Source organism: Sceloporus undulatus, chromosome 4, assembly GCF_019175285.1.
Source record: "Sceloporus undulatus isolate JIND9_A2432 ecotype Alabama chromosome 4, SceUnd_v1.1, whole genome shotgun sequence".
In the NCBI taxonomy this organism is placed as follows: domain Eukaryota; kingdom Metazoa; phylum Chordata; class Lepidosauria; order Squamata; family Phrynosomatidae; genus Sceloporus; species Sceloporus undulatus.
Genome location: NC_056525.1, coordinates 79032780 through 79055112, shown reverse-complemented (window position 1 = coordinate 79055112; position 22333 = coordinate 79032780). Strand labels below are relative to the sequence as shown.

The following is a 22333-nucleotide window of genomic DNA, read 5'->3' as shown; positions in this document are numbered from 1 at the left end:
AGAAACCCATAAATGTGGTGAGTGGCCTGTGCTGTTTTTCAGGGAAGGACATATTAGATAGATGCTATCCTCCTCCTCCTCTTTCTCCTCCATTTATATAGTGTCACCAATGGACCATCACATCAGTGTACCATCGCAAACAAAAACAAACAAAAACAATAGGTCCTGGCAAAGATGTACAATCTAAAGTGCTGCAGAAAATATCCATGCTATAGGATTTAATTGTGTATGTGGGACAGTTTATGATTAAAGCAGAGGCAACACACAGATGATCTTAGTAAAGAAATGCTCCATACGACACACAGAATCATAAGTATCTATGCATGTTTATTTATGAGTTCAGTTGGACATTCACCCATGTAGATATGAGAAGATCTGGAGCTGTATGTACTGTATGTGTGCGTGCACATTCATGTGTGTGCATACTTAATGATGCAATTCTATGCATATCTACACAAAAGTTCCACTGAATTGTATGGGTGCTTACTCCCAGTGTATGAAATGGTTAACTGTTCTTATCAAGTTGAATTTAAGCAATTCATACCAAACTTTCAGGGGGAGGAAGAGTTGCAAAAGATACTGTGTTGTCTTATAAAAGACCTTGACTTAAGAACCTGAAAACTGACTTGGTTTTCCTACTTATATTCAAATATCTTCTAATGGAACTTACCTCCCCCAGAAATTAAAATACACATTACAGCAATACATTTAGTGCAATATGACAGAAAGGTGGTATAAAATTACATCACAGTCATCATTGTTGCCACTGCCACCACCACCATTGGGAAATAAAGACAGGGATGAATCAAAATTCTGGAAAAAGAAGAAAGATTGGGACCAGGAAACATGTTGAAGGAGAAGAGCAGGAAAATGGAAGAAGAATAGCAAAATATGAGCAGCAGTAGCAGCAGAGCTAAAATGTCAGAAGAAAAAAAGAAGATTGTGACCAGCCAAAATGTCACAAAATAGTGAGCAAGGCCTAAGTTTGCAGGCTGGCATCCTCTTGGAGCATTACAAATGCATAAGCATTGGAGCTAAAATGCTACATAGTAAATTCTGCCCCAGTCTCCCCAATCTCCACTTACTGGGCAGGAGCAGCTGCGATTGGTGGTGGTCTGTTCCCTTGTCACTTGGGAAACATCTAACTGATGTCACCACTCCTTGTGAGTGATCTCCAGTGTAATAGGCAGAAGCAAAACTCCTGTCTGAATTCCCACTCTTGCCAAAGATCGCTTGTGCAAGGAGGGGTGGGATCTTCAGATAGCTGCTTCCTGACCAATGAGGAAGAGACTCCCATTAATCACAGTGGCTGCTTCTCTATAAATGTGGATTGCGGGACTCCATGTTCCTTATGTATTCCCTTAATTAACAACTACATAGAGACCATGAATATTAAACAGCCACAAGTGCATAACTCTAGGTTAAGCATTTGTAACTTAACTACTCAACAGGATTCCAGCCATTGTTTGTAATAAGTCTTGAGACAGAGTGCTGGAGGAGCTGAACAGATTTAATTAGACAGTAAATCAATAATCAAACACCATAATCTATAATGAAATAGTGGTGATTGTGAATGATAGCACCCCATCATTTGGATGTAGTCTTGAGATCAACAGTAATGGGAGTTTTTCGTACTATCAAGCTCACTATTTTCTCATTTCCCATGACATGACAGAAAGAACTATTTAATCTGAAAAAGGTTCTGAAGAAATCTGATCTGGACAATTTGAACTTTATCCCATTGGATTGAAGAACTATACTTACAGTGGATAATAGTCTCCTTCACATCTGATTTAAGAATCAGAATTTTCATTTCAATTACCTTGTTCATTAGCTGGTGAAAGTAGAAAGATGGGTCCATCTTAATGACATCAGAGAAACGGAAACACAGTGACAATAAATGGTTTAATCTCCTTCAACACGTGGAAAATGTTGTTTCCAACAATATCTGGAAAACTTCAAAAGTGATGGAGGAAAAGAGCCAGCCAAGAACAATGTGCTGTCTGGAGTGGAAACAAAATGTTACCGTCTCTTATTCTATGTACAAAAGGCAACACAACTAGAAGTTGACTGTACCTGCAACACTGAAAGAAATACCATCCTCTCTCTTCATTTAAAGCTGTCTAGAGAAGTACACAACACAGGATGTTTTTCTTCCATTCTCTGCTATCTGAAGTGACTTTTTCATTCAACCTAGTGGTAGGACTAGTCCTGCTGAGCAGTATATGATCAAACAATAATATTTTTTCAGATTCATAATGCAAATTTCTACACCATAAAGTAAGACAATGTAAGACTGTATCCCCCCCCCAGATCTCACTAATTTGATCATTTATAATCTTCTAGTACTTTTTTGCTGATTTGTACGTCCATCAACAATAGTAGAACGTGCCTATTTCTTTTTTACACTTCCAAGAAATATTAATTTTTGTTTTATGAATTTTTGCAATTTTATCTGGTGATAGGTACCATTGAAAAAACATTTTATAGAAATTTTCTCTTAGATTCTGAGAGACTGTGAATTAAATACCATTTTCCCACACTTTTTCCCATTGGGACATTAGAATGGGGTGCCCAATATTTTTTGCCCATTTGATCATTTGCTCCTTAACCGTTTCATCTTCCATCTCATATCTTTAAAATAACACTATGTAACTTCCCAATCAGTTTGTCTTTCTCCTCTGTTAAAATTTCCCCCAATTCAGATTTTTTCTTTGTTCAATTCAAACCCAAATGTTCTAAAGTTATATCTTTCCCAAATTTGTCTGTGTGTGAACCAATTAATATTCCAACTTTCTGTATTCAATTTTTCTCTTGATTTCATTTCCCACTTCCCATCTTTCATTTCCAATATATCTTTATATTTGTACCATTTTCCTTCTTTAATCATTTCTTTTCGATAAAATGACTCACGGGGGGTTTGGTTTGGTTTTTTTTTTTTTTTAAATTTGGAAAAGGCTTTTGACTCAGTCAATTGGGACATGTTATTGGAGTTGTTAAAAAAATTAAGGTAGGGAATAATTTTATCCATTGGCTGGGAAAGACCTATAATAACTAAAAAACTTAAATAAGAATCAGTCGAGAAAGACCTAAATTTATAAAAGTCCAGAGAGGCATATGACAAGGCTGCCTTCTTTCGCTGCTCCTATTTTTGCTAATCAGAATTATTAATAAAAGATATAAAGTCAAATAATCATTTAAGAGGGGCCAAGATTAAAAAACATAATTACAAGATTAGACTCTTTGCTGATGATGTAATAATTATAATGGAAGACCCAATGGCAAAATGCCACTTCTTTTAGAGCTGACAAAAAGGCACCTTTGCCACTGTTGCAGCACTTTTCGGCACTATTTTCAGCATGTGGCACGTATATCTGTGCCAAGGGAGCTGCATGATGCTGGCCACTGAGCGATCAGTTGGGTAGCAAGATACTGACAGGGGGCATGCATCATCCAAACGCTGTATCCCCATGTTGCCCACACGCTGGCACTTCAAGCTGATTTACTTTATTTACCATTTACTTGTCTGTCTTAATTTCAAACTGAAGCAAATTAGTCAAGAAAAATAGTGTTGCTTATGAGCTGATGTCAGACGTTGGTTGAAGTGATCATTGTGTTTTTTATTTTTAATTAATCTCACCCTCAAAGAAAATGAAAGCTTAGTTATCTTCAGGAGTCTGAACCCCTGTTTTTAAAGTCAGTAAATGAGGTGGTAAATCTGGACTGTGTCACTTGGGAATGTAGAAGAGACTGCACATGACTGAATTCTTTTGTATAGGAACAACAAACACCTTCCACATAGAAAACTATCTTGAAGATGGTTCTAGTAACATTTTCCTTGCCATGCTATTTTGCTGTGTGGTATTACCTTAACCTACAACCTTAAGTGGAATAGTCCAGGCACTAGTTTATCCCCATATCTGTTGTATGCGAGCCAAAGACTTAATAGAAGCAAAATATTAAAAACTTGAACTTTGCCAGCACAAGTTGATCCTACATATCTATCACTTTGTCATCTCTACCAATTTAATTGCAATCATTCAGAGGCTCATTTCTACAATTAGGCTTTAATTCATTTAGAAACTATTTAGATTGGTTTCTTTTGTGTAGTACCTGTATTGGTCAGCTTTCTGCCACAGGCCTAAGTGTTAGATTATTTTACATTAGTTGTTTTCTTTGTTTAAAAAAACAAACAATCATGAGTGTGGCTTTCTCCACTGAGTGTAAACCTTGCATCTTGTAGTCATTTGTTTTATTTCCCTCATATGTGTACGTGGGAAGAATAATGAAAGTTTCATTTAGAATTTAGAATCTTTGTTATAACTCAGAAATATAATATAGAAACCAAGAAATATTATACTTCTGAAGATTCAAAGCAGGGAATAGTTAATCACAATTTTAGTACGTGGCACAAAGTTTCCACAGTCACAAAAGCTATAATACCTTTATCCACAAAAATAGAAATCCTCACAAAATCACTGCCCATCATAATATTTTGCACATTTATAGTAGGATATTCTGGGATGGTCTGTGTATTATGCATTTGAAAAATTGCTTTATTACTCCTAAAGTATCCAGCATTTGTTCACTTATCCCCAGTTCTGATATTGTTCTTCATCCATTTTGAATCAGTGGAAGATTGCAGCTGGAATCCTGTTGGTGCAGTAAACACATGTATATTTCCCTTATGTGTGTGGTTGTACTTTTTCAGCTATTATACTATGGTCATATTCAGTTCATGAATGTGCAACGTGTTTCACGTATTCTTCTTATTGAACTGTTGCACTTGTTCTTGGCTAGTGTATAATTGCAAGAACCTTCAGTTTACCATTCGATTCACTGGCGTTGTTAAACCAGCCTGAACTTTAGCTTCATTTTTCACTGTGCAATGAGACAGAAAGCAACCACAATAGGAAATGTGTTACTGGTTGTGCAATGTCAGCATTCACAATAAGCATGGTATAGTCTAAACACTGCATAACTATGTGTGTATATTAATACTATGGAACCATAGTGTAGGATCTCAAGCTGAGTGTGCAGTAGAGCTATGCAATCAAGACCTCAGGATGTGATCTTACATGAGCTGAACAACTGCTGTAGAATGGCAAAATCACACGGGTATTTGTGTAATTATTGTTGCTGTTGATTATGAAATTGTTATTCCTTACCTGTCTCTCCCTATCAATTGAAACAGGTGGAAGTATGCTTTAATATTGAAATAACTGTTTGTGTGAATAAAAATGACAACAGGTGACATAGACCCAAGGCATCTCAGGTTTGATGCATACATTTAAGTTGGTGACCCTTTCCCCATACAGAAATCAATCAGACTAGCTGTTTGTTTGTTTGACTGATACTTTACCTTTCTTCCAGCACCAGGGAGTTCAGAACATAATTTAAAAGGGAATAAAGCACATGCATACCTGCAGAAATTGCCAGCATCTATGAAAATAGTGTCATACCCTAGGGGTCTTGTGTGGAAAAGAGGAAAGTCTTCCTTTGTCACCTACTGTAAGAGGGCCCATTCTTTTAAAAAATGTTCACACACACACAAACACACACACAAACACACACAAACACACACACACACACACACACACACACACACCACTGCCCTGCCAGGGACCCTCTCTTTATAGAAGAGGGTGGAGGGAAAGACAGTGGCAAGGAAGTACTTCTATTTAGGTGTGCAAGGACTGCTAGAACCAACATTATGTTCCTCTCCTGCCATTTTCTCCCTCCATGGCAGGAGCTGTGGGGATGGAGGAAGGCTCCCTAGCTTTTGGACTATGTATTTGCCATAGAAAGATTTTTGCCTGCTCGTGTAAAGGCATGTGGGAGAGGGCCAATCCAGTTTCTCTTGAAAGGCCAGTTCCATGCCATGTGAATAGCCACCTAGAAGAACCACCAAAAGCGCTTATGAGGTAGTGGGACTAAAAGATGACTGGCTCATATGGGAGAATGCAGCCTTTTGAACAGGCTAGACAGAACCTATGTAGGGCTTTATAGGGCATAAATTTTTAATTGTATTAGGAAACAAACTAGTTGCTGCTGTAACAAGCGACTTGTGCATTTCCTGTAACCAGCCCCAGGTGTTTAATTAAACATTAATGTCAATCCTCCACTTCAGCCAAGGACATCAGGCGATGCTTGGGGTGAGCAGGGGAGGCTTTCTAACACACATGGTCCAATGGAGGAGAATGGACGAGGAAGCTTAGGAGGAATAGCTGAGGAGACTGATCCAGACACTAGCAGCATCTACCATCTGCTGTGCTTGATTAATTAATGCTAGGGGGAGCTCTGGAGCTAATAAACATGTAGATCATTCCTGAATATTTCACCTCTTTTGCACAATTCCTCTAAAATTTGCTTATGCATCACATTATTTCACAGTAATTTACCTTTATGGTGTATTTAGCTTTTTAGAAACTATTTTAAACAATCCTCCTTAATTAAGCATTCCCAGATATGAAACTAGGAAGGAACGTGGCCAGAACATTTTTGGATTACTACAGACTGAACGCCATTACACAAAGACCTTTGGCACCCATTTCACGTACATGGTAAGACTTTTGTAACCTATCTGTCTGGTTTTACATTTTTTTTTCCTTACCTTGATTTTTGTTTAAAACATTGTGAAATTTGTAAAAAATAAAATAAACTTGGTTATAAAATTACCAAAACAAATGCTGTGGATGACAATCTTGGTTGTGGATGGCATTGCCAAAATTTGGTCATCATTTGATAATCCTGTGTCTCAGTGGTTCTGAAGAAACCCAGGCAGAAAGGATGAGATCGGCATGGATGAATTTAACCCTTCACTTATTAAAGGAGTTATAGAAAATAATTATCCAGAAGTGGGCTGAGAACTTATTTAGAGAACTGTTCTTAGTTTATCATATTTTAGGAATATCTTTGGATCTCTCTTGGGAAATATTGCTAGTATTATCAAAACCTTTTTACCTTCCCAGTGTGCAGTTTGTTTAGACCAACTCCTGAAAATCTCTAATTCTCCAAAACACAGAGGTATGTCAAGTTCAAGTTAGAGACAGTAGGATTTCCCCATATTTGCCAGCATTTAAAAGCTGTAAACTAGGGCACACAGCCAACAACTGTACAGTGTGGTCAACATGGCAAAATGTATTGCTGAGGAAGAACAGGCAAACTAGCAGGGGCTGCAGCAGCTTGCTTTTGCCTATGCCAACTAGGAGGAGCAGGATCCCCCCTCCATCATCTTTCCACTGAATTTCCAAATTAACTGAATACAAACTAAGCTGAGAACAATAAGGGAAAGTAGGAGGAAGAGAGAGAAACTGAGACATTTTAAAAAGCAGTTGAAAAATGGCACTATAGGTCTAATCTGCACTGCAGAAATAATGCCATTCACATTGCTTTAATGGTCATGGCTCAATGCAATGGAATTCTGAGATTTATAGTTTTGTGAGATATTTAGCCTTCTCTTTCAGAGAGCTCTGGTGCCACAACAAACTACAAATCCCAGCATTCCATAGGATGAAACCGTGGCTATTAAACCAGTGTTGAGCTTCATTATTTCTGCAGTGCAGGATTAATCCACTGCCCCTACCAAAATGGGATAATTGGAGGGTGTGATTTCCCATTTTCCCCAAGGTCTTTTTAAAACAAACAAAAAAATCCATAATAAAACCCCAAACAAATGCTGTGCAAAAACTACAAAAGCATTTTAAAGATTAAGAAGCTTTATTTATTATAAACTTTTGTGAACAACTGCAAACTACACCAGAGGCTCACGCTACAGTTTACAAATACCTATGCCCAAATAAAACTTGTTAGTCTTTACTTTCAAATGCCACAAGACATTTTGGTTTCCCCACACAAGACTAAACTCTGACAATATTGTTATATAGTTAATTTAGGGTGATAAATAAATTGTTTACAAGGTGTTTATAGCTATCTGGCCTTTACTCCTCCTCTAATTGATTTTTAAGCATATTAAAGAATTTATGTTGGAAAACACTTTTAAAATGTCACTGACTGCAGAATATCTTCACACATTTGGTCAGGCATTCAGTCTGAAATTCTGTCACATAGATACCTTATGCAAGATAGTAGCAGAGCCTTTGCTCAATATGTCCTCTGACTTCTTTTGCTTCTTGCCTGCTCAAGATCACTTCATTCTTTGCATGTGAAAAAGTGTTCTCCATTTAGAAATACACACTTGTAGGAAATGAACTGAGATATGAAAGATGAGACAAGCTTGTCTCAATCCAGGTGATTTTTCAGATATTACATGTACCAAAGGTGATAAAAACTGAAGGTTCAAAACAAGCAAAAAAAGTGCTAATAGTGATAGCTCAGAAAATGAGACTGATTAGACAAAGTCTCATGAATCAAAATTATATTAAATATGTCTTGGCTCACTCCATTTTTTCTTAACCTTTTACCTGCCAGTAAGTGGTTGGAGTATATTGTCACTGTGGAGGCTGAATTTAGAATACAAAATAACTTCTTTATATTGTGAAGATGATGTAGATCAACCCCCCCCCCCCCCCCTTATCACCTTTATTACCTTTTTAAAAACATTCTTTTTAACTTTTCAGTGAGGGAAACAGTGTTGTGGACTGCATAAACTGTGCTTATAGAGATGGACAGAACTGTTCATCTGTCAGTTTCTCTCAGTTTATTGTGTTTCCTATCTTGAGTGTATTCTGTCCCATATCTACATCCATTTGTGATGTTAAACTAAAAATCCACATAGAAATTCTTATGTATTTTGTGCACATTTCTCTATATTAGCAGTTGCAAACAATTTTTAATTAATGTAATTATGTTTTGCAAGATGGAAACTGGGACACATATAGGCATGGAACATCAGAGTGTGGTCAAGATGGCAAATATTATTAATGAGGACGAACAGAAAAACAGGGAGAGGCTCCAACCGTTTGATAAAATAAAGTAAATAAATAAATAAAATTTAGCCTGAGCCTACTGGGAAGGATAGGATTCTACCTCTCCTCTCCTTCTCCACTACTCCTGAGTTGGTTGAATGCAGATTACTTTGCATTTGAACTCAGTTTGCAGCAACTGAAGTAAACTGAGAACAAAAGAGGAAAATGGGATGAGAAAAGAAAAACTGGAACATTTTAAAAGCAACTGAAAAAGTGAAAAGACAGAAGAACTGGGACTGCCCCACCAAATTGGAACAGTTGAGGGAGTACAATACATGGAGGGATTGGGATCCTGCATATCCAAGCCTCTGCAGGTTTGCCCATGGAAAACATCCCAATCCTCCCACTTGTCACCTCTCCCAAAGTTGGAACTCTGATGTCAGAGAAATGAAGGTTTGCAGGCACAGAAATAACCTGTCTGTGCAATGCTTGAGTTAATTGGAAAACATGTCTTCTGAACCATTTAGTAAATCCAGTTTAATTAAATGCCATTTCAGACTGAGCATATTTTCATAAGATACACTTTCTTTCACGTCTGATGATGAGGAACTGACTCAGTCTTAAGATTACATTTCCATATCATAAGTTGCCACAGCTATTTTAAGGATTCTTTGTTTTATGGGGTAGAAATGAACGAGTGTTGCAGGCCATCATTTTTTGGTTTTTAGCTCCAGTCAATATGAAATATTGGCCCGAGACAGACAGGTGAGAAGCGCTGATTATAGGAAGTGCTGATTATAGGATTCTGGAGCATGCAGCAACCGCATGCTCTGGAACCCTAGTTCGTGCCAGCGGCACCATGACTGTGTGGCCCCGTCCACATGGGGCGCATGTCCATACCTTGCGGTGCTGCACTTGCATCACGGATGTGCCACAGTACACGAATGGTGTACTTGTGATGTCCGCCACGTGGATTGAAAAGAACCTGGTTTTTCCGGGTTCTTTTTGGTCCAGAGAGACACCGCACAGTTTGGCTGCTGTGGCGTCCCTCCAGAGGAAAAACGGACAGCTCCCAGCCCACCCTTTTGGGGCGGTCTGTCAAGCCCCACTATCAGCTACTGAAATCAAGGAAAGAGCTTGAGCTTTTTTTTTAGCTTGCCTTCAGGTTCTATAACCTACTAAAATCTGAAACCCATCCCCAGAATCACAACAGCTTCTGTGAAAGAGATGTGTTTTACTATCTTGGACTATTACAGAATTATCTGAGATTGGAAAATTACTTTTTAAGAGTAATTTATTCCTGTATATTTATTGTGTTTGTAAGTGAGCTGTTGCTACTACACAATACACTTTTTTTTTCAAAAAAGCAACTGGTTGCATAATCCCCCCCCCCCCCCCGCTTTCTACTTTTGTGCCATTCCTTTTAAAAAGAAAAGCTTGGGGTTAATTTTAAAAATAGCATAAAACCTGAAAAATTTCTGTCAAATGCTTCTAAAGTGCCTTTGAAAGGTATTATCTAAAAATAACCCAAGACCATTAATATTTACACCAGTAAAGGGATTTGGTTCCAGATGCTTTTAAAATGTTACTGTGATGCCAAGAAAAGTAACTTATTGCAGGTAACTAGTCTACTTGTAATTTATTATTTCCAAGACAGGGCATTTTTAAAATAAATTTTTATTGGTTATTGGCATTCTTCCAGGTTCATAAGTGGAAGCTTCAGACTGTGTTGAAAGTGAGGGTTTTTTCTAGGGAGGAAGCCAACAGAGCTGCAAATACATTTGCGCACATCAATATCTTAGCAATTTTTATTATCTTCCGCCCCCGCCTCCCAAACCAGGAAATGCCTGAATTAAAAAGAAGAAAACACAAAATCGCTAACCCACAATGGATATAGGATTTTAAAAGATATATATTTGTGGATTTTATTATTTTGCTGGTTTGCAGGGAACTGTCAAACTAGCAATCTGTAAACTGTTCTGAGAGCCATTGTGGCTGAAGAGTGGAGCATAAATACAGTCTAAATAAATAAATAATAACTTGCCAAAGGCTTTTAAACATGGGAAGGAATCATATGATTAAATTGCATGCATCTGTTTATCTTCACTGGGTGTCCAAAAGCCATAACTGGGTGTTTATTTGGATACACAACTGTTACTTTAAAATGGCTTGTCTGAGAACTATAGAGCTAGACAGGCCTTCATTAGAATCACTGGGTACACATATATAGGGTTGCAATATCAGTTTATGGTCTCTGCTGTCTATTACTTTTACATTTCCGTGTGGTGTGCAAACACTCATTTGAAAGTCTGCCTCATATTCCAGTAGGTCAATGTAATTTAGGGCAAGGAAAAGATGCTGGAATCTTAGACAACTTAAGTGTGATTTTTGTAGAGCAGCAGATTGCATGAGGAATGGCATAGCTATTACAGTTTAAAGGCAAATTATATGTTTTGCCTCAGAAATTAATTTTTGTTTTCCCCCTTGTCTATTGATAATTATAATCTGTCAGTTTTACTCCTACATGTGCCTGAACATTTTAAATGCAGATCTGGGTGCTTGTAGCTGCTGCTAGAGGCAGTTGGAAGGGGGAGGGGGAACCTTTCAGTTTTCAACTGTGACACATTTGCGTGGGCTCAATGAAAAGGATCCATTTACAGAATTCGGAGGGAAAAAAATCATTGCTTGGACAGCTTCCAGCGGAGGGCTCACCAAAATACCCCATTACAACAATTACCCTGTCAAGGGCTTAGAAATCAAAATGCTGGCTGGAACAATGCAGTCTCATTTTTAACCTGGGCTACTTGGATGCAGACCAATAGAGCTCGATTTTGTCTTCTAGCAAAGCCAGAAAGGAAAGAAAGGGGGGAGGGGGATGGTGGGGATAAACAGTTTCATCTTTGGAGAATGCCAGAAGCAGTTCTGACTCACACAGCACAATCTGTATCCCAATCATCTCTACCCTGCTTTCTCTTTAGTCGACTTTGGCTGGCAAACAAATGAATTAGAGCTCTACATCCAAAACTTTGTAAGATTGGAATGCTTTCAGTGGCTTGACCATATTGGGATGTTAAAAAAAAAAAGTGTTCGTGCCTTCTTAAATCCAACTTTCAACCCAAACTCAGATCCCAACACAGAGAGATGGGACTCACTATCAGGGAATCAATGAATAGGAAATTCCTGACTGCATGGAAGGACCATTCAGTACATAGCTGCTGTTTGTGCAAGGGCTCCAGTCAGGCACTTAATATGTGTTCATGACAAGTGACTGTGAAACAAGACTTTTTGTAATTTGTTGTTGTTGTTGTTAACAAATTACATCTCTCTTTAGCATTTGTTTTTTAAAAACTGATCTGTTATTTATTAATTTACAAATAGTTACAAACCTCTTAAATCTGTAGTTTCAAAAGGCACACAACAATAATAAGGTGTACAATATAATCAATACATACAATTAAAACATTTTTGTTTACACTTTGTCCTTGAGTAGGTTTTTTTTGGGGGGGGGGGGCAAACAATTTTGCTCTGTGGTTCTGCCAAATGATTTGTCATAAGACTGTTTAATCAAAGCAGCTCTGTCACCATTAAAAGGTATTTCCTTGAACTTCCTTGTGTTCTTCATCTATTGGCAGGAAAGAAAAAGCATCCATCTACCAATATGCCTACCATCGAGGACAAGGAAATAACCAAGGTGCCAGCAAGCCAGATAAGAGGTCCCAGATGACTCTTAAGGAACATGCTCACTCAACATAGACCTCCAAAAAGTGATGTGCTTTTCAGAGAAGGTGGAAGTAGCACTTTCTCCTGGAAGCAGGAGCACATTTTTCCTTCCTCCTAGCCAATTGTTTTTCAAAAATGGAGGAGAAATGCTTTCCTTATAAATGCTACTGTTGACTTTGCCCACAGTTGTTTTAACTGCAAGTCTTTTTCTTCAAAAGTAAACAAATCTTTCTGCAAAATGTATTCTTTTTTGACACGTTAAAACTTACATTGTACATAGCATGTGAAAGCTAGCCCTCCCACTGTTGCACTGAAGTACTGGGCAGATCTAAGGAAAGCTTTCCTTGATGCTGTATGATTTTTACATTTGTTGGTCTTATATCCAAAGCATTATTTGCCAGTGATGTATGTTAAAGTGATTCATTTACATGGGTGCAAGTCATGCTAGTGCTCTCTGGAACACCATGATGTGCTATTTTAATATCTAAAAACCATTTCTGTTTTATTTTGCCATTGGTTTTCTGGCTGAACTGTAGAATTAAAATGTGTGTTAAAGGCTTTTATTTTCACTCTGTGACTATATTGGGATGTTCTGAAGGAGGGGTGAACATGTTGCTAAGTCAGGAGGAACACTTAGATAGGTTTTGCATCACAAAGAGGCTTGCCTTTTCTTTCTCCTCTTAACTCTTAAAGATGAGAGCTTCACAGCCATCTTATGCTCTGGGGTGGAGGGAAAATGAAGGGTGCTTCATTTTCTGTAACCTGCTACAATAGGCTACACTTTTGGCGGCGGCGGGGGGAGCTGATGCAAGTTGAAATACAAAATATCTAGAAGACCAAAAGTTCCCCATTCCTCATCTAAAATGAAAGGAAAATAATATTTGGTGCAAAATACTGGTGCACCTGGATCTAACAGTATTCTGTCTTTTGCCTTCAGTTTACAAAGTAGCATCATTGCCCCTTGTCCAATAGTGTGATTTGCCTTGTCAATAAGTCAGCAATCATACCAATTAGTTCTTTGGAATCAGGAGACCAAAACACAGCCCTCTCACCTGAACAGCTATCAGCATGATGGGCAATTTTCTGACTCAGGCAATGCATACAGCTCTGGCAACCAATGGAGGACAAGTTTTGTGAATTATGCATATGACCTCCTCCAGATAGGTATATGTGCTCACAATCCAATTTCCATGCCCTAGCTCAATTGGAGCATTTTTGTAAAAAGATATGGAAGAATGGGAGTCAAGAAATATGAACATCCACTCCCCCTGCTTTTAGAAAAGCAAGTTGATAAAATCTCTTCTATACTGTTATCATTTTAAGGTGAAGGTTAAATTGTGTACATTTTCAGAGATGCAAAAGTGCTGTAATACATACAATGAAGCTACATAGCTTTGGCTTCTTGCATCTGTAAGCAGAATAATGACTAGACTAGAAAGCTTGATAATTAAAATGACCTTTTGGCAATCTACTTTAAAAGGCAGACAGAGTGGGAAAGAAAAAATCTTGTGAATTTAAAGTACAGTGCTGTTAGTTTATGACTAGCCTTGCAGGTGGTTGGGTTTTTTGGTTGTTGTTTTTTTAAAGTTTCAGTGGAAGATTTCCAAACTGGTTTATACAGCAGGCATAAGTGTGTATATATATGTGTGTTAATTAAACATTTTAGTTGTAACAGAACATTTGCAGAGTTACTTGTTGTTACTTTCGCAGTGCATTTATGTTATGTTATACAAGTGGTACCCCGGGATACGAATGCGCCGGGTTACGAATTTTTCGGGATACGAAAAAATCCCATAGGGATTTATTGCTTCGGCTTACGAAGGTTTCTTCGGGTTACGAAAAAACCGCGGCGCTATTTTCCGCCACCGGAGGGCAGCAGAGAGCTATTTTTCCATTAGCGCCTATGGGAATTCGGCTTACGAAGGTATTTCGGGTTACGAAATTAACCGCGGAACGAATTAATTTCGTAACCCGGGGTACCACTGTATACAAGATCAGGTTAAACATCTTGGTTTGCCCTTGGAGCACTGAATTAAAATATTAGATACAATTGCTGTTTATATTTGCTATTTCTGTTGTTATGAAAAGTAAAAAAAAATGGGGGGGGGGGCAGAGAAACAGAATCTAGCAACATCTTTGAGACTAATTTATTTTACCATGAGGTCTTGTGGATATCAACCCACTTTTTTAGATGCACTGATGAAGAAACATGACATTTAAGCACAAGTTATGGGAGAAGAATAGATTAGGGTACAAAAAAATTGGGGGAAGGGTTGGGGTCAACAAAAGGATGGCATGCCAGCCATGGGCTACATGCCCACCCTCTCCCGCTATATCTTAAACTTTTGTGCTCAACAATCATCCCTCCATCTTCCTGACTGGATGCCATTTCCTATTTTCTTCTCCTTTGAGGTATATAATTTCTTCTTGCAGTCAAACATGGCTGCCTCTGTTTTGTCTTAATTTATCTTGTTTAATAGTGATGCATGCAGATCAAGACCTGCAGGAACTACCATTATTGTATCTCTATCTCATAGAACTTTTTTCCCATTGCCTCTGCAATCTACTGATATTTTTCCTGATTGCTTGTTTTGAAGATAGGTCTGGCAGAATCTGAATGTAGCTCAAAGTATGGATTCCAGAGATTCTGGGCTTTGTCCCCCCCTCTTTTTAAATGTAAATGAATGTGCTTACTGGAAAAGCTAAATAAATAAATAGCAGTGTCTCTCCTGCGCATAACATCTGTAGCTACCTGCTCATAATTCTTTGTCTCTTTCTACACTTCTGTGCTGATTTGTGGGATATAAATATCCTAAAGTCACCAGATCCTATTTGATCTTGGAAGCTAAGAAGGATCAGCCCTGGTTAGTACTTGAATGGGACACTGCTGATGAATACCAGCTGCTGTAGGCTATATTTCAGAGGAAAGAACTGGCAAAACCACCCCGAGGATTTTTTGCCTAAGAAAACTACGAAATTCATGAAGTCACCATAAGTTGACAGGTGATGTGACAGCAGTTAACAAAAACAACAAGAAAACTTCATGCAATTCATGGTGTCATCATACGTAAACAAGCAACTTGAAGGCGCCCACACAAAAAACATGAGAACTATCAACTGTACTCCAGTTTGAAAAAAGAGTAAGTTCTGCCAATAAAACCGCATGATAGGTTTGCCTTAGTCTCCACAAGGCAGAAATTACTTGAAGGCACACAGCAACAAAGTGTGCAAGTCAGGATGCCTTTCCTTTATTGCTCAAATGAACTCAGGGGACATCTGGGGAGAAAAGGAGCTCTTTTGCACCTATTTCAATACTGGCAAGTGATCTGAACAAAAAACACCCAATTCCTTTTGCATCACAGGCTCTGCACGAAGTGTCAACAGATTATACAAGCAACATTTCATTGTGAGTGAGCTCTCTTAATGTTTGTCCTGAATTTTTTCCCAACCATAACACTGGAATTGAAAATGCAGTCAGAAGGAGTAATATGATTTGCCTGCAAAAATATCTTGGTTCCAACCATGATGCTATCTACAGCCAAATGGTGGAAATTATATGGAAATTGAAATGTACCCGAGTGGATTGGATCACATTATCTTCTGTGGATCACACCTATACCATTATTATTATTATTATTATTATTATTATTATTATTATTATTATTATTAGCCTTTGTTTATAAAGTGTTGTACATTTACCTTTCACACATTTCTTTCACATGCTTTCTGTCCTGCTTGTTTTCACTCTTAGTTCCTTTTGACCCTCGCCTCTTCACACATCTGCCCTCTGACATCACACCTATGCATCATTCCTCTTTTCCATGATATTACTATCCCTTTTGTAATGCTATTGGCCTAAGGGTTATCTTCCCAGCTTCCTAATTTTAATGAGTTATTATGGGATGGATGACAAATTCCCTTGCATATTTTGGGAAACAACATGAAAGGTCGAGGACTTATCATCAATGCTCACATGAAAAAAGCAGAACTGACATTTTAGCAGGGAAGTTTTAAAAGACAGAATTCACTGCTCCGCTGCATGGGGCAAAAAAAAAATCATATCTGAATCCTTTCAGTTCCACAACTCTTGTTATTAGAATGGCATTGTTATTCTTGTGAAATTGGTTGAGAGTACCGCACATCACCCAAAGTTGAGCAACAGTAAATTATCTCACCACATTAAAAAAAAAGAAAACTAATTTGTTTTCTGTGTATTCTGCTCTCATAGCAACTAAATCCTACCACAAAACTGCAACACAGATAGCCTAAGATGAATTGGACTCTCCCTGTAAGGGGGATTAGATACTGGGGAGCAGGGAGAGAGGCTGTCTTTGAATTATTATTTTTTCTGTCATGCTACCAAACACCTTTACTGGCAAGCTGCAAACCTGTTATAGAAACACAAAATGGATTGACTCCATCACCAGGGGAACATTAATGCAATCTCAGGTTGTGTCCATTTCTGCAAATATTGTATATGAAATTCCCAGGAGAATGTTCTACAGAGGGAAAAGGAATCTTTCCATAACCATATTATGAAATTTACTCATGTGGATAAAATGAACAGCGTTTAAAATTACTAGTCTGGCTATCTTTAAAAGACAGGTGAAGTCTTCTGGCTATCAGTGCTCCATACTACTACAAATGGAAAAACCCTGAAGTAATTGAATAGTTCATCTGCTAGAAACCACTGTGAACTGCTCTAACCTTAAAAAGAAACAATACACAAAGGGGGAGGGGTTGCAAATTCAGAAGCTGTTCTTACTTGGAAATAGCACAAACATAGCTGCAACTGACACTTTTAAAAATAATTTGTTGTCTTTTTCTTTCTCCCTCTCCTTTCTCTGTCGGCCAGTTCAATATAATGAGAAACCATAGTGTTCCATGGAGGGACAATGGTTCCCCAACTTGGATTGAATAGCTGCAAGTACTCTATCAAGCAGAGGGGAGGAGGCAAGAGGTTTTTCATCCCTCCCCCCATCTATCCATTTTGAATACCTACTCCAACCCTACATGCATCATGTTTTTATAATCTTTGCAACAACACAACATGTTTTACTCTGTCAGTATTATTTAGCCTCAAATTACAGTTGTGAGGGTGAGATAGTGGCTTGCATATCTCAGCCTAGTAAATTCATGGTGGAAGTAAGATTTGAACTGGTAATTCTGTGAATTATAGCTCAGTCTCTTATTCATTACACATGTTCACGCAAAGTGCTCTGAAAGTTGTCAACTTCAACTGAGATTTGATACTCCATACCAAAGCATCCTTACATATTAATTATGATTATTCACATTAGAGCAACACAGGATGAAACACAGGTGGAGGACTAATAATAACATCATAAGTGTGTACTGTAAGAAATAAAAAATGCACAATATTTCAGAGAACCATGCAAGGAAAAGTAGACTGTTGTCAGCTGAAGCCAATAGCATCTGCATATTTTCCCCACATCCACCTGTTCTTTCAAATAAGGCTGTTCATTGCCTATAAGTGACATTTCCATTTGCTTTAGTAGAGGGACAAGTTGCAGAGGCACAAAGAAAAACATGCACAGACTTGTTCCCTCCATTAAGGAAAATGGAATGTCTAAGGGAGAATCAGTCCTGCTGGATATTCAAGACAGGAAAGCACCAAGAACATTTGAGAGAAGTTGGGATACCCTCTGTCATGGTGAAAAATAAAGTCCTGGGTATTTTTGCTCAAAGTGTGAAGAGTAGGAGTGAAAGATTTGGATGGCTCAATTACTGTATACCTGGAGTTTCTTGCACCTTCTTGGGTGTAAAGCAGGAAGGGAGAATCTGTGGCCCTCCAGATGTTAATGCAGCTCCTATGAGTCCCTTGGTTATGTTGGCTAAGGTTGATTGGAGTTGCAATCCAACAGCATCTGGAGGGTCACACATTCCTCGCCCTTGTGTAAAAGTAGAGTATTCTTTCACTTTTTAGCCTCTGTGTGTGTGTTCAAGTTGCTTGTTGACTTATCACAACCCTTTGAATTCCATAGGGGTTCCTTAGGCAAGGAATATTCAGAGGTGGTTTTGCCAGTTCCTTCTTTTGGAATGTGGTCGACAGCAACTGGTATTTGTTACAAGTGTCACATCCAAATATTAACCAGGGTTGGCCCTGCTTATCTTCCAAGAACAGACAGAATCTGATGTCTTTAGGGTGTTTAGGCAGCTTTTAACCTCACTGCAAATTACTATTTGCTTCAGTGAGAATGTGGGCAAAAACTATTTCCATATTTCATGACATCTGGCTGCCCTGTCTTTTGGTTATTTAGATTATGACCAATATGGCAACACATTTGTATGGACATAGGTGATAACAATTTTCTTCAGTTTAAAACTGTACTCAAATTGGAGTCTTCTAATTCATGTTCACCCAACTTCAATTTGCAGTGCTTCAGAAATGTAGATTTTTGAACACACTGCCAATAAACCTTCTTTAAAAATCCATGGCACTTTTGTGGGATAATTAATTAAACATATGTCTTCATTCCTCCTAATCCCTCAAGGTGAGACCTTTGTGCCATTCCTCCCATTTAGGTATTAAATAAATCAGTAATTGTACAAAGTTATCTTCTGATTTCAATATTGCTCTAGTAGCTCTGGTTCCTCCAGGTGTCCCTAAATGGTTAACATCTGCAGGTTTCAGTGAAAATCTTGATGAACACAGTGAGAGGGTAAGAGCTGATTAAAATTCATCCTACTACATCATCCATAAATAAGAAATATAGATGAGAAGGAAGAAAGAAAGAAGACATGCCAGTGATTAATCAGTCTTAAAATGGTTACTGCCTGCTCCCTGAGTTTCATACAAATGCAGTCCACATAGAGATTCCATGTACAAAAGAGTGGAAAACATACTGCTGTTATTAATCAGAAATACAAAAATTGACAACTATTACCTATTTAATTTGGATGCATACACAAACAGCATTATATATCACAAACTGATCAAACTATAGAAAGCCAACTATTAATGATCTAGGTCTCTGTTCAACTGCTTATAGTATTGACATGTTAGATAGGGCTGAAAGTCTTCATTGATTAGTCAGTGTGATTAAACAGTTGATTAATCACAGATTCCAAGTGCATTTTCAATGAGAGCTATCCCTACGGCTATCAGTGCTGATGGCATTATTTGGATGAATCTATGATCTCTTGAATCAACCAGATGTTGAGATGATGTTCTAAACAATGAGCTGTCTGTGTTATTTATGTGTGGGGAAATTAATCTACACTAAGCAGGCCCCCTTCTGCTATCAGCTACACATGTTGACCTGTTAGAGAAATCAGTAGTATTGTCACTAGGTAGCCTGCATCCTGTTGGTTGTCTCTACTGGAATAGGCCCATTGCTTCAACTATTCCATGCTGAGCCATAAATAAATCTTGTTCATTCATTGTATCTGTTTTAAGAACTATAGATTCAGTTAATAGTCTGCAAGGGTTTGCCTTAACTGGAGAATGTTATTTCACTTATACAGACAATTTGAACTGCTTAATAGGGTGCAATCAAGATAGTTAATTGACTAAAAGGCCATCTTTTTGTTGTTGCTGCACTTATCTGACTGAATCATATGTGGTGCATCTGTGCACTCGTGTACATGCGGTTGTGGTAGAACAGAAAAAAATAAAGATGCTCATACCCACAAATGCCGGGTCTATCCTTGCAGATGAAGGGGGTGTGAAGATTGCCCATTGGTGTTTGGCCTGTTGGAGGGACCCAGCGTTGTGGTCAACAGGTTCTCCCTGTGAATCGTGAAACCCCAGAAGTAAGCTGGCCTTTCCCTTCCCTCTGTTCACCCCCAGATGAGTAAATCCTGCAAATGCTCTTTCCATCTGACATTTGCCAGTAAAAAGCCACTGCCGTTGTCACTAGCAGTCAAAGAAAAATGTTGACACCTAAGCAGAGCTTGACAAAAGGTTTGGTTTTTTTACTACTACTTCCAGAATTCCCTAGGCACTATGGTCAATGGCTCAGTCACCATTTTATGCTCAGCTTCTCAGTGGGATAGTCAGATAAAACATGCATTTGTTTATACAACACTACTGTAGCCTCTGGTTAATTTGGGGTCATTCCATTGAAAGCATTTTGCTTTAAAAAGGCTATTGGATATTTATTTATTTATTTATTTATTTATTTATTTATTGGTAATCAAAATTTAGCTTTGGCCATTGTGCTAATGATGGCATTTGAGGGCCAAACTGTCATTTTGCAACTTATTTTGTAAATTAGCAAGCAAAATTAAAAATGAACAGAATAACCCCTGTGTTCAACACTTGTTTACAAGAAAACATTTGGAGTCTGTTGAGTTTCTAAACTGAGACTCATTTTCTATAAAACATTAGCTGGCCTGCCTGGCTTCACCTGGAGTGTACAAACTCCTAACATCTATGATTTGATCTTTTTAAGATTCAGGGGAAGGGGAAGAAAAATACTCCAAGATGTGTGTAATGCCTGTTTGATACTATGTCTGACGGAGCATCACATGGGGCTAGAAAGATATTACCCCATAGCATATATCCTATCATTTAAAGTATGATCTCCCTGTGAGAGTAATGGTAGAAGGTGAGTTGCAGCTGGATGCCAAATCATGCCATATTTAAGAACAAGGCTAAAGAAGATTCATAGCTGCTTCATCTGCAGCTTCACCCTCTCTACCAGTCCTTCTCTTTACTAAAGAGAAACCAAGCCAAACCAAACCTAACTTGAAGAAACCACTTTGGTAAGAGATAATGGAAGACAGAAAAACAAGCCAGTGGTGTTTCTCCAGAGACAAATTACATAAACTTTCTGACTTTTTCTGATGAATCATGGACTTGAATTTCCATAGTCTTCTAGGAGGAAAGGAGGGTTTCATCTGATGCTGAAAAGAGGCTGATCTGGTATCGCCCCATGCTTTACTTTACTTTATGAATCAAATGTGTGAAAATGCCAGGACTAATGGATACTGTGGAGCCAACACCACTGTTTCTCTTTTGATCACTGACTTGAGTCCAGGCTTCGAGTGCTTGAAGAGGAAAAGAGGGCTGAAAGAAGACAGTGCCCCCACCCAGCTTCCATTCTCCTCTCTCCATTTCATCCCCCCCCCCCCGGCCAATATCAGTTTATATATATATAAACTGAATGAGCAGGGGAACCTGGTGAGGGAGCCATCCGATGAAAGTGCAGGTAGGCAGTTAAAATGATAAGGCAACAAGAAAGGGTATTTGCTGATATGGATATTCTTATCTGGAAGACAAAAACAAACAAACCTGGAGTGACTGTGGCTGTGTATAAAAATAATCCAATTTATTTAACCTGTGGACACTGGTAGAAAACACCGATTTATACCAGTGTGACTTGGGCTGTGGAAATGTGTAGCTCTAAGATCAATTTGAGTGCAAATTAGAAAAGAAGAGTGTGACTCTAACAAGGCAAAACTGGTGCAAAACTGCACACTGGAGCTGGATTATTTTGCAGGTCTGGATTCAGCCAGACAGAGAAAGAGAGAGAGCAAGATGAGGAAAAACATTTCTTGTGTCTTGAGATAAAAAGTACTTTAACCAACCCACATGAGATTTCTGCTTCCTGAGCTGAACCCTCAACTAGCTCAAATAATTTGAACATATGAATACAGGCGAACTAATTTCACTATCAGTAGTCCAATGTGCTGTATAAATACTGATTTATTATTAGAGCCCTTGCTTTATTGTCTCTATCCTTGTTTTTTCATTTGTTCTAATCACAGTATATAATGCT

At 38.2% G+C, this 22333-nt stretch overlaps 1 protein-coding gene across 1 annotated transcript in view; it reads left to right on the top strand.

Annotated features, from left to right (window-relative positions):
• LOC121927909 (cytosolic carboxypeptidase 6-like) overlaps positions 1-14311 on the top strand; it is an 827289-nt gene extending 812978 nt beyond the window's left edge. Inside the window, exons 9-10 of the mRNA XM_042461947.1 lie at positions 6467-6563; positions 12500-14311. Coding sequence (XP_042317881.1) covers positions 6467-6563; positions 12500-12620 — 218 coding nt within the window. The 3' untranslated portion in view covers positions 12621-14311. The remainder of the gene's footprint in view (positions 1-6466; positions 6564-12499) is intronic.
• Positions 14312-22333: the final 8022 nt, after the last annotated feature.